Source organism: Corvus brachyrhynchos, unplaced genomic scaffold, assembly GCF_000691975.1.
Source record: "Corvus brachyrhynchos isolate BGI_N302 unplaced genomic scaffold, ASM69197v1 scaffold340, whole genome shotgun sequence".
Classification (NCBI taxonomy): Eukaryota; Metazoa; Chordata; class Aves; order Passeriformes; family Corvidae; genus Corvus; species Corvus brachyrhynchos.
Genome location: NW_008235987.1, coordinates 2,446,770 through 2,459,788, shown reverse-complemented (window position 1 = coordinate 2,459,788; position 13,019 = coordinate 2,446,770). Strand labels below are relative to the sequence as shown.

Sequence of the window (13,019 nt, the reverse complement as noted above, 5' to 3'; positions counted from 1 at the left end):
CAGGGCTTCACTGAGCAGCAGCAGGAGAACACAGAACGTCTCAAAGTATCATTAATTAAATCCCCAAAGCAGATGCTCCACAGGATTTCTGAGAAGGGGACTCAGGACCAGACTTTGTATCTGCCAGGAGGAGGAGAAGGGCTGGGAATGGAGCCAGACCCTTCCAGGGGGACATGCCAAGCAAAGGAGAAAGGAACAGTGAGAGCTCCGGGAAACCCTTATCAAAGAGAAATTCAGCATGTTAACTCAGGGACTTTCTGGACATCTCTTAAAAGAAGCATTATAAGGGAATGAATTCATTTTACAGCTTAAAAAACCCCAAAACCGCATGGCACACTGCCCTTGCACACCATCACAAACCAACGAGTATGAAATGCTGGGAACTGTCCCCAAGCTCAGATTAAACTTATCTGGGGTTATTTTCCTCTCCACTGAGGGGCTCAGGGAGCACAAATCCCTTTTATTTTGCTACACCCTTCACCGACCCACAAGGCTGGAGGTGACCACCTCCTCCTCTTCCTCAGCACGGTCTGTCCAGGGACCTGGCAGTCCCACAGGACATCCCAGGAGCAGACAGCAGCCTCCATCCCTGCAGAGCACGTTTCATGTCCCACCTTCATTCAAACCTCCCCCATCTCACTGCCCCTCACCCCAGAGCCAGCATCCACCCAGCAAGTTCACCTTGGGGACAGCTCCAAGCACAAAAATGAATTGTTTTTTTCACTGGGGTTAATTTTTCAGTGGCTGGAGGTGATTCATCCCTGCAGATGGACAGTGTGCCATGCCAGGAGCATGCAACTGCCATGGGGTCACTGCTAGCCCTGAGTTGGGCTGAATGAATCCGGCTGCAAAATGCAACACAACCGCGGGAGGTCGAATCTCCAGTGCTGCAACACTGCAAAATTCCCCCAAATCCAGTTAAAAATACGTAAATACTGCAGCCTGAGAGCCCTGGCCATGCCAAGAGCCAGGGCCCCCCATGCTCTGCCTGAGCACAACCACCTGAAACTCTGGTGCACCCCAAAATCAACCCAGAATTTTGAAAACCATCCCCGTTTCCAGCACAGCAAAACACCCACGCCACAGAAACCGAAGTGTTTAACAACCCAATCTATCTTTATTTTGGAAGTACTTCCTGCTGGGAAAGGAAAATCCTCACCTTTACAAGTACAGCCAAGTGGTGAAAGAAAGGCAAAATGTGTGTAAAATAAACTGCACAAGGTCCAAGAGCAGGAGGAGCGTCACGAATGTGTCACCTTCAGGCCTGACACCTTCTGCTTCTGCTGCCAGGGCTCTGGATGTCGGCTGCGCAATAAAGCTCACTTGCTATACAGAGAGACTCTTAAACAAGGACTTTTCTTGGGAATGTAAATGAAACCAGACACGTTAAAGTCTCCATAGAAAAATACAACCTTGTAACAACACCATGAAGTGAATGCGTTTTCCAAGCTTTGGGTACATCAGATACTCACAACAATCCTGCAAGGCAGTTCCAACCATCTCACCTGGGAATGGTGACCCAAACTGGGTGGATTTACTCCAAATCCCCCCAAATCCAGTTTATCTCTGGGAGCACAGGCTGGGTGTGTGTTGGACTGATGGGATTTGGTGTGTCACTGATAACAGCAGAACAAATGGGCTTCAAATCCCAGGAATAAAGCTTTCCTGTTCCCAGGGCATTCCCTGGTTTAATTTTGCCTGGTTTTTTTTCCTATTCTGGCAATTAGAGACATCTAATGACACTTTGAAACACTTCTGATACAATACACTATGAGGAAAGTGATGTTTTGGGGTGGAACTTTACTCCAGTTGACACACGATGTCACCAGGCCAAAAAGATCCCACCCAAACACGGAATTAATTTAACGAGCCAAATTTAACAAGCTGCACAAAAACCAGTGCCACCATCCACTGGGCTCCTCCAAGATAAACAATAGCACCAAACCGAGCTTCTAATCCAAACTTTTCACATCTGAAATGTGAGGAAATATGGAAAGATCTGGAACAGGGTGGTATCACCCAGACAGCACAGAACTATTTTACAGACTATTAAAGGTAAAGAATAAATTCAAGGCAGACACCAAGGCTGCTCACAGGTCACATTGTAATTCCCTAAATCCATGTGACAAGAGCGTGCTGGATTGACGGGCAAGTGACACTTGGCTGAAACACCATTGGCAAAAAGAGACCAAAGAAATGAGGGATTTGGAAAAAATGCACTGAACCTGTACACACCTGCACGGGAAAGTGCCAACAGGCAGAATTCTGGGTCCCAAATTGCTTCAAGTAAAGGAAAAAGCTCAGAGCTCCCAGCCAGCAGCAGGGCTGGGGCTAAAGAAACCAAACACTTGAATTTGGGATGTTTTTCTTTGCTGACAGGGAAGTTCCAGCCCTGTCAGGCAGCACTGGAGCTGCAGTTTGGAGACTGGTGCTTTAATCCCATCCTTTAATCCTTCATTTCCAGGGCTGTGGTTCCCTGGGGAAGCAAACAGGATGTCCAGGGCTTTCTGCAGGGCTTGGACATTTTAACTCCGAACCCAAAGCTGTGCATTTATATGCCGCCTATGGGTACAAAAGAGGAAGTAAATTGTACATAAAGAGTTCACATCTCCCTAAAGGAAAATAGTGAATTAACAGATTTTAACAGATTTTGGCTGAACACACTGATAAAGCATTATCAGACATACCACACACATTATTGCCTGACAATTACAAACAGCTGGGACACACAACTCCAACATTACCCATTTTTTTGAGTTTTCTCAAGAAAAACAAAGGTATGTTCTAACTTTAAAATGAAGATACATAAGTGATATGACTTATGAAGCCAATGTCTCAGTATAAACACATCTCTGTACCTGTTCATTGCAGAGCAAAATGAACTGGGAGCAATCTTTAATTTCACCTTATAAAACTAAAAAAAGTGATGATACCTTTGTGTAGAAAAGACCAAAAAAATAATGTATTTTCAACATACATCTGTCATTTCTCAGGCTGAAGGACCACATATTCTACTCTTCTTAGTGCTTCTATGCAAACCAAAGGCACCTTTCTTATGAATGTGGCTTCGAATTTCATTTGGGGTTTGACAAAGGGGGGTGACAAACGGCCAGGCCACGCCCAAGCAAACGTCCCTGTGTGACTGACTGCAACCACAACAACGAGGGACTGGGAAACACTGGTGCTCATGAATGCACTGGCAAGGAAAAGGAAAGCATCTCCAAAGCACTGTGTGTGAGAGCAGCTGGCAGGACACAGTTGTTACCGCCAGGGGAAGAATCAGACTGTTTTTAATGGAGACAAGGCAGAACCACATCTCTGCAAACCCCGTAAGGACAGTGTGTTGGTTTCACACAGCCTAGCTTTAGTGCTCGAAACTTCTGTGGCCGGCACAGAGCCAGTCGCTGAAGGCTCTGACCATGGGCAGGTTAGCAGCCCAATTAGACAAGGTGGTAACACCTCTGTGATGACATATTTAAGAAGGGAATAGGAGAGCGGGAAGCTCTCTTTCTTCTCCCGAGGGGTGGCGAGGCAGCTGCTGGGGCCCACCCTGGCGGGGGCCGCGTAGCCGGGGCCCTCCCGAGGCCAGAGCCCTCCCAGGGCCAGAGCCCTCCCGAGGATGAGACTGTGCCAGGACCCTCCCGAGGATGAGACCGCACAGCCGGAGCCCTGCTGAGACCGACACCCTCCCGAGGATGAGACTGCACAGCCGGAGCCCTCCCGAGGCCGGAGCCGCCTGTGTGGTGCTGGCGAGGACCACGCGGCCAGGGCCGGCTGTGCGGTGCCGGCAGGGATCAAGTGGGCAGCAGTGAGAGACATGGTGAGCAATTCCCCGATGCGGAGCCTGGACAAGATCAACCTCTCAAGTGCAACTTGAAGACACCAATTTTCTTCCAAGTCAGAGGAAAAGCGAGGACACATGAGGAAAACCAACATGGTGGCACTGAGGTCAGTGAGAAGAAGGAGAGGGAGGAGGTGCCCCAAGCACCGGAGCTGAGATTCTCCTGCGAGCCGTGGTGAGGACTATGATACAACAAACTGTTTCCCTATAATTCGTGAGGTGCATGGTGGGGTGCAGAGATCCATGCACAGCCCGTGAAGAAGAGTACTCACGCTGGAGTGTGTGGGTGCTGAAAAGCTGTAACCTAGTGAGGAACTCAGAGAGAGATGACCCTTGCTTTTAGAGATGGAGAGCCTTTGCTTCCAAACTACAACAGCTCATCCTTAAAAGACTAAACCCCATGAACTAAAATGACCCACGCTGGGCAATTGTGGGAAGACTGCTTGGCCTGTGGGAGGGACTCACATTGCAGCAGGTTCAGGTGGGACTGTTGCTTGTGAAAGTTAAAACCATGCTGGAAAAGTTTGCAGAGAGCTATCTCCTGTGGGAAGGATCCCACGGCACAGCAGAAGAAACTCTTTTCCTTAAGCATACTGAAGAAAGACTTTTAAGAAGTGAAATACTGACCAAAACCCCATGTTCTGTTTCTTTGCGTAGTCGGTGGAAAGAGGGAGAGACTGGGAAAGAAAGGTCCTGAAAGTTCACTTTGGTTCTCATTACCCTTTTTACTTTTAATTTTGTTAATAAATCGTCTTTATACTGTTTTAAGTTTTGAACCTGTTTTGCCTTAAAACACTTAAAGTGTTTTTGTTGTTTCAATAATCCTTAACTCATGAAAATGAAGTTTTAATTTTCCCTCCTCTGCTTAGCTATAGCAGAGGAAAATAAATAGATGGTTTTTTCATGGGTGCCTGGTGCTCAGCCAGCATCAAACCCTGACAGACAGTCGTGTCTTTGTACTTTTAACCAAGCAGGGGAAGGAGCACATCCACTCTGTCCAGCCCCTGTGCCCCCAGCATGCATGACAAACCCCAGTGGCACCCACATGGCAGCACACAGCTGCCACCCTGCAGGGGAGGGGGCTGGGAGTGCCAACAAGTGCCAAGCTGTGTCTGTAAATGAACATTTTCACGCTGGTGGGACGCCAAGCCGAGCTCGTGGTGCAATTCAGAACCCTCCTTGCAGTGGGACAGTGACTGCAGTGGTTTCCCCCCTCTCTTCTAAGCAGGTGCATCTTCAAAGCAGAAGCAGGGATGGACCAGCTGGTGGAGGAGCAGGATCTCACAGGCATGGGTGTGCAGGACAGGCAGCAGTGCCCACCCAAGGGCATGGCCAGACCCTGCAAACCACCCCGCGGGGCAGGATGCTCCAGCAGCGACTGGCTTCACTCAGACACAGGATCCTCCTGAAGGACAGCCCAGCCTCTGGCCCAGCAGAGCCAGGGGAAGGCAGGTGGGAGCTCCTGCCCCAGCCACCAACACCAGGAGACACCTGGCTGCCATGGCAGTGCCCTCCTGCCCAACACAAACCAGTAACAGCGAAGGGAGGAGGGATTTGGGTCAGTCAGAGGAGCAGTGGGATGCTCACCGCTCCTGCGGCGTTATTCCCAAGGCCAGGATGGTGGGACATGCTCAGAGCTTCCAAACCCAGCTGTCCTTGCCCACGCCGGCTTCGAGGAGCAGAGAGAGGATCGGCGCTGGCACCAACACGAGCATGAGGAGCTCAGAAAATGACTCGGTCCTCCTGTGTCCTGTCCCACCACAGGCTGCTGTTCAGGGTGCCCAAGCTGCTGTCCTCCTCCTCCTGCTCCTTAGCAAGCTCCACAAACACCTGGAACACATGGAAAAGATCCTTGTAGGAGCTTCCTTGGGCACAAATACAACTCATGCTAAAAACGTCACGAGTATTCATGTATTGCTTCATCCCTGAGTAGCAAATTTTCAGTATTTTGAGGTTTTTCTCCTTATTCCTGCCCTCCCACCTCTTTTCTTCAAGAGCACAATAAAAAGGAAGTTCAGCACTGAAGACATTAATTGTCAGCAGTAATTAATCCACAATAAGCAATAACAAGTCTCAGCCTCACCCTCCTTCCAGCCACGAACAGCAAATGCCTGTTCTTGGAATAAATCAGAGCAGCTTTTCCACTAAAACCACACATTTGCTTTCTTCCAGTCACTGCAGTTGGCATCTTATTTTTAGAGGGGAAAACAGGAATAAAGAGGAGCTGGAGAGCTGGCAGATGTGATTCACTTCGAAAAAAGGGAATTTAGTTTCCCAAAAATGCCCCAACAGGCAACAGCAAAGCGGCCCCCGTGGCCTGAGAGCAGAGCTTGGGGGATGAGCTGCCTGCATAGGGCTCATCATCATGGAATGCTTTGGGATGGAAGGGACCATAAATCCCATCCCCCCATGGGCAGGGTCACCTTCCACTATCCCAGGTGCTCCAAGCCCCATCCAACCTGGCCCTGGACACTTCCAGGGATCCAGGGGCAGCCACAGCTTCTCTGGAAATTCCATCCCAGCCCCTCCCCACCCTCACAGGGAGGAATTCCTTCCCAGTATCCCATCCAACCCTGCCTTCTGACACCTTCACCTGGCAGGGTTTACATCCACAAAATACAATTTAACACACCTGTTCCAGTGTTGCTTGAGAAAAGCTGTAGTCCTCGATGTTGAAGGCGTGTTTTACTGGTGAAGGAATTGGTAAGAGCAGAGTTAGGGACACTTTACTCACTCTTGATTTCACAAGAAACAGAGTTGGGGACAACAACAATAAAAGAAAAATAATTAAGTTTGGAACAGAAATGGACAAGTGACACCACATGGCAGAAGAGTCAGTTATGGGAGACAAAAGGATTTGTGTGTGTGATGTATGGCAAGTGCTTCCTTCATTACCTTCTTCCAGCTTGGAAAAAGAATGCGAAAGCGACTGTACATCTTCTTTAGGGATTTTATATGCCAAGATAGAAGCAAAGCTGGAACAAAGAGGCAAAACAAATTTAGCTTCAAGCAAAATCACTCAAAGTGAAAATATTAATACCCAGTGGAATGTATTTTAACTTATTTTCCGAAGGTTACTCCAGGCATTTTGACTGTCATGATCACACAGAAGGGGGATGATGCAGCTCCAGGTGCATCAGCTGAGACCTCCCTGAGACTGTTGTAAGTTCATGCTCTTCCACTCAGATTCAATCATTTATATTCTGCTTGCTCATGGCAGATTTGCTGCCTGGAACTCCCAGAGTCCTGATGTTTTACCTTTCAGCTGAACTGGGAGGTCACAGCAGGTCCTGGAAGTTTGCATCACGCAGCTGTTCCTGCAACCCTGACTGCAGCACGGGGAGCTGCTCTGCCCCCCCCATCTGCTGCTGGAGAGGGAACTCCCCTCCAACCCTGCACATCCCATGTCTGAGGAAGGATCACACTCGTGATCCCTCAAGGATCACACTCCTCATGGGATGCCTGCTGTGCCCTTTGTGGAGTCTCTCCAGTCACCGAGCCAAACCCTCGGGTGCATACAGCAGAAACTCAGAGCTGTTGGTGGAACAGCAGCCAGCCCACCCTCAAACTGAGACCCCCAGAGACCTCAGGCATTTCCAGGTAAAGGCAGTGAGTCAGAGACTTGGATTTCAGCCCTTTCCCAGGGGCCCTGCCCCAGGAGGAAGCTGTCAGGCAACAGCTATGCAGAAATCCAGTTTTGCTTCCTCCACGCTGAACATCTGCACGGGCTCCCGGCCCTGCCCTTGCAGCCCGGGCTCTGCCGCCTTCCAGATCCCTTCCTCTTTTTCATTCTTCATTTTTTTTAAGCTGTGTGTAAATATTCACATGCCCTCCCCTGTGCCAAGGAGCTGCTGTGAAATTAGAGGGTTTAATTAACATCAGTATTTTCTGGGTATCTGACAAACCTCACCTTTCCTGGCGGTTGGCGTTGGGGAAGATGTGCAAAATCTGGCTCTGCAGATACTCCACCTGCTGCACATCTGTTGTTTCCCTCAATTTCATTTCCAAGAAGTACCCTCTGCCAAACTTGCTCTTCAGGTGCTGGACAGTACCTATACACCTACGAATTACAGACAGAAAACACAGGTTGTACTCAACAACACCCTCACCTCAAACAGACACTTTTTGCTGTTAAGGATTAATTTCACTCCAAATTTAGGTACAAAATTCATCTGTATTTTCAGACAAATATATCCCAGGTGGCAGCTGCCTGTCCCCCTGCCCCAGGAGGGCTCTGGTGGTACCTGAGCTGCCCTGACACCAGGATGGCCACACGGTCACAGACAGCATCTGCCTCCTCCATGTAGTGCGTGGTCAGGATGGCTGCTCTCTCCTTGTTTTTAAAGGCTGCTCGGATTGCCCTCCTACAAAACACAACCAAAACCATCCCTGAATAAAAACATTTGGCAGGGAACAGTAAATCCTGGCTTCACAGGGAAGGAGGACTGTGATGGACCCTCTATTTATGGATTACTGCTACTCCCACAGCAACAATTAACACCTGAATTTCCCAAAGACGGCTCGAATCTGTATCCCTTATATTGTTTTAAGGATTTCTTTCAACTTTCAAGCTTTTAAATCCCAAGCTGTTCTGGGACAGGACACAGCTGCACTGCACCTGGCATGAAGGTTGGGCTGATTCTCCCCTTCTTGTGAGACCCCACCTGCAGTCCTGTGTCCAGCTCTGCGGCTCCCAACACAGGAGGAGCTGCTGGAGTGAGTCCAGAGGAGGCCACAGAGATGCTCCAAGAGCTGGAGCCCCTCTGCTCTGGAGCCAGGCTGAGAGCTGGGGTTGTTCAATCAAAAGACAAGCTCTGGGGAGACTTTCGAGCCCCTTCCAGGGCCTAAAGGGGCTCCAGGAGAGCTGGAGAGGGACGTTGGACAAGGGATGGAGGGACAGGACACAGGGAATGGCTTCCCACTGCCGGAGGGAAGGGTTAAGTGGGATATTAAGCAGAAATTATTCTGCTTTAGTGGAAGGTGCCCCTGCCCGTGGCAGGGGGTGGAACTGGATGATCTTTAGGTCCCTTCCAACTCAGCCCACTCCGTTATTCCCTGTGTGTGGCTCTCCCTGGTGTGGGCAGGGATAACACACACCCCAGACCAGGCTGACTCCCTGGAGCCTGTGGCCAGCACTCACCACATGTGCTGCTTGGCTTTGGGATCCATCCCGGTGGAGGGCTCGTCCAGCAGCGTGACACGCGGGTTGCCCAGCATGCTGAGGGCAAAGCAGAGCTGGGGGAAGGCAGAGGGGCAGGGTGAGGACAGGGAGGGTGCTGGTGACCCCCAGAGTGACCCCAGAGCCCCCCATACCTTGCGTTTCAGCCCCATTCCCAACTTCTTCGTCGTTTTCTGCAGGTGGTCCTTTAAATCAAGGACACTGGTGATGCTGGGGAGGGAAGGAGCAGGTGTGAGAGGCTGGGAGGGGGATGGTCTGGCTTCCCCCTCATCAGAGTATGGAAACAGCTCCTTTTGAAGAGCTCAGGTACAAATATTTGTTTATCAAAGATAAAAAAAGCAGAGCAAAAAGCAGAATTGGAGCTTCCATACAAGACCACCTGTTCTGGAGGAGCCTGTGGTGACAACAGAAACAGCTCCAAGCCTAGGACTCCCCCTCCTTGCAGCTTCTACAAAGGTCACTGTTAGTACTTCACAACCTTAAAAAAATTACTTTAAAAAAACATATATCAAAACTAAAAATCCCAGTTGAATTTTCTGTGGCTGAACCTTCATCTCCTCACCTATGAATTCACCACTGCAGAATTTCAACCAAGCTCAAAACCAAACTTAAATGGAAACAAAGATTGCTTTAGGAAAGGAGAGAAGGGGAAAAAAAAAACCACAAAAAAAAAGCCAAAACCCCTCCAGTAATAAGCTTGAAGATAAAAAAAGCTGAGGAAACTCCAGTTAAACCACAAAGATTTCTCCAACAAACTCACTCACCGCTTGATGACTTCTTTAACATCAGCCTGGCTCATCCCTTTGATGGCACCATAAATCTCAAAGTGTTCCTGCAGTGTGATATCTGGCCAGAGAGGATTCGTTTGAGGACAGTACCCCAAAAATTTCACTGAGTCATCCTCACTGCTCAGCCCTGAGGAATAATCTCCCATCAGAACCTGCAAGGAAAATGCCCAGACCTTAATCCAGAATATTGGGAATTTCCAAACTGGCTTTGCATGGTTTTAGCAAAACGCTCTCAGGAATGCTTGCAATAATAACAATAAAATTGAAATATGGATTTTTTGTGTAACTGTAGCATGGAACACACCTGCCCACTGGTTGGCTCAATCTCTCCAACAAGCATATTAATTAATGTGCTTTTCCCAGCTCCATTGGGTCCCAACAAACCCAGGATTTCTCCTAAAGAAAGACACAAACCATTGCCCACGAGGTCAGATAAACAGTTCCAAGAGCTGTTTTTATAAATGAAACAGCTCAACAGCAAGCAACTGAACTCCAACCTTTCTTCACGCAGAGGGAAACATGTTTGGTTGCCACTTTCTTTATTTTTCTCCCCAGAAGAAATTCCTTCCTTTCATCAAACTCTTTGTGCAGGCTGCTGACCAGGATTGCTGGCATCTGGCAGGGAAGAGGGAAGTGGCTGCAGATCCCAGCAGCTGTGGGGGAGCCTCCAGATTTGGGGGTTTGGGCAGAGCCAGGCTTTACCTCCTCGCTCCTGGGGCTGCTCAGGATCTCTTTGACTCGCAGCCTCTCTGCCTTCACATCCTCATCCTCGTTCTCCTCGTGAGGGACATCTGGGAACTTCCAGCTCTTGGCTTTTGTAAAACATTTTCTGAAGGGGAGGAAAATAGCACGAGGCCTCTGCTCAGCTCTCAGCTGAGGCTGGCTCAGGGCTTTTGTGCTCAAAGCCATTTGTGTTTGCCAAGGCCAGGAGAAGCAGATTCCTGCAGCTCATCCCAGAGCAGGACGAGCCCAGGGGCTGCCACTGTGTCACCTCCCTGCTGAGCTCTTTGTGGGGGCACAGCATCCCTGGCCATGCAATGGGAATGGCAGTTCCCCTGGTTTTATATAGGGAACATCCTTACAGAATTCCTGCTTTTGCAGTGATGGAACTTAAAAGGAAATAAAGCCCCCATCTCTGCACTGCAGTGACTGAGTCTCAGAAGGGATATAATGAAAGGTGGTGTATTTCTTCCACTGCACATCCCAGTTTAACCACCACCAGCAGCACCTCCAAAACCAGTTTCTTTGGACTATGGCTTGAAAAAAGAACCAGTCAAGAGACACACCTGAAGAAGGGATCCTCTCTCACCATCCTCCCTCTGTTCCTCAGCTCGAAGCAGCGCAGCAGGAACAGCCACACCACACACTGCAAATAGGGCTGAGGCAGACAAAAACCACCCTGGTCACCAGCCAGGCTGGGGACCCTGGGGGTGACACCACCAGAGTGATGAGGGACAAGAAGCTGCAGCTCTGCACCACCACACAAGTGCTGGTGTTGCCAAGAATATATTTAATATATCATTAAATGCTGCTCAGCGGGTCTGAGGATGCACAACCAAAGTGGGCTTAGATTTAAAAGCAATTACGTGGGGTTTTTGCACAGAGAAGGGACTGCCCCTGCTCTGGAGCTCTTGCTCCATCAGCAGGGATTCCCATAATAATCAGAATAAATACTGGCAGGGTTAATCAGGCCACAGGAGCAGCAGATGTTGAGCTGGTGGGCACAGCAGCTTTCCTGACTGCTCGTGCTGCAGGAGCTGCAGGCTCAGCATCAGAGCAAATCTTTACTGATAAAGATGTTGGACAGAAGGGGATCCCAGCAGGAACCACAATTCCCTACAGCAAACCATGCTCACAGCCAGAACTGCCACCAGCAGCCGGTCCCAGGGGTCGTGGTCCCAGGGGTGGGAGTATCCTCCACTCTCATTCTTGCCTTTCCACGAGACCTGGGAATTCAGGGAAAAACATGTTCAGGTGAATAATCACCCACCAGAGACTCTGAATTCGACACTGTGCTTTAATCTCTGTCGTTCAGGCTGTGGTGCTCAAGCACCTCCTGAGCTCTGCAGAGACTCTCAAAAAAAAAATCAAACAACTCCATTCAAACCCTGGGGCTGCTCCTGCTTTCAAGCCACCCACTCCCAATTAACCCATGTCCTATCACTGGGCTTGCTCACTGAGGAACACGTGGTTTTCCTTGGAATATCACAGAATCATGGAATGCTTTGGGTTGGAAGAGACCTCAAAGCCCATCTCATCCCACCCCCTGTTGCTCCAATCCCCATCCAGCCTGGCCTTGGACACTTCCAGGGATCCAGGGGCAGCCACAGCTGCTCTGGGCACCCTGTGCCAGGGCCTGCCCACCCTCACAGGGAGGAATTTCTTCCCAATATCCCATCCACCCCTGCTCTCTGTCAGCTTGAAGCCATTCCCCCTTGTCCTGTCACTCCATGCCCTTGTTCAAAGTCCCTCTCCATCTTTCCTGTTGGCTCCATCCACTTTGTGAAAGGAAATTTCATGGAAAACTTTCTGCTTTCCTCATTTTAAACCCAAACCACTTTGCTTAATAGGAAAAAGGTGATTTTCCCCCAAGCAGTTGTTATTCTTCACATGTTAAATGGCTGCAGAGGACACACTAATGACATCCACCCAATCCCAGCTGTCTCCAAGGGTTCTGGAAAGGATCCCTGGAGTCCCCTTACCTTTATAAAACAAATCAGGCAGCCAATAAGGGGATAAATAGGAATGAAGATGGAGAAGACATAATGCAGGACGGTGGTGACCAGGTAAAGGTCCAGGAAAAAGGCAACTTCAGCGACAACTGTGCAAAGCAAGGCTGTCTGTACCAAAGAAAAGGGGAAAAAAAAGTCCATTTTCATCCACTTCAGACTCTCTGAGCATAAGTTATCTAATTTAAGGCACTTTAAATAAAGCTTTTATCACTCAGGGTATTGCAGAGAGGGAGACACTGGTAAATGTTTCCCATTTCCTGTGCATTAGGGACAGACAGTTCAAGAAAATAACTGGGAAGCTGCTGTGGCCTTGGAGATCATCAATCTTCCCACTTATCCCAGCTCCAGGCCAAGTCACTCACCACTGAAAATATAAATGACCAAAATTCCTTCGTGTTCTGGACTTTTCTGAAGGTGAAGGAGACCACGTAGGTGAAGAGCACGACTGAGGGGACATAACCAATCAGGCAGAAAATCTG

The 13,019-nt window shown here is 49.2% G+C and overlaps 1 protein-coding gene across 1 annotated transcript in view; it reads right to left on the bottom strand.

The window, feature by feature from the left end:
• Positions 1-4,671: 4,671 nt before the first annotated feature.
• ABCA5 (ATP binding cassette subfamily A member 5) overlaps positions 4,672-13,019 on the bottom strand; it is a 31,896-nt gene continuing 23,548 nt past the window's right edge. The window contains exons 26-40 of the mRNA XM_008631148.2: positions 12,903-13,016; positions 12,511-12,648; positions 11,665-11,754; positions 11,095-11,186; positions 10,511-10,637; positions 10,306-10,423; positions 10,113-10,204; positions 9,785-9,960; positions 9,155-9,230; positions 8,982-9,076; positions 8,086-8,205; positions 7,752-7,901; positions 6,737-6,816; positions 6,474-6,529; positions 4,672-5,671 (exon numbers count right to left, since the gene is read on the bottom strand). Of these exons, the coding sequence (XP_008629370.1) occupies positions 5,564-5,671; positions 6,474-6,529; positions 6,737-6,816; positions 7,752-7,901; positions 8,086-8,205; positions 8,982-9,076; positions 9,155-9,230; positions 9,785-9,960; positions 10,113-10,204; positions 10,306-10,423; positions 10,511-10,637; positions 11,095-11,186; positions 11,665-11,754; positions 12,511-12,648; positions 12,903-13,016 (1,632 nt within the window). The 3' untranslated portion in view covers positions 4,672-5,563. The remainder of the gene's footprint in view (positions 5,672-6,473; positions 6,530-6,736; positions 6,817-7,751; positions 7,902-8,085; positions 8,206-8,981; positions 9,077-9,154; positions 9,231-9,784; positions 9,961-10,112; positions 10,205-10,305; positions 10,424-10,510; positions 10,638-11,094; positions 11,187-11,664; positions 11,755-12,510; positions 12,649-12,902; positions 13,017-13,019) is intronic.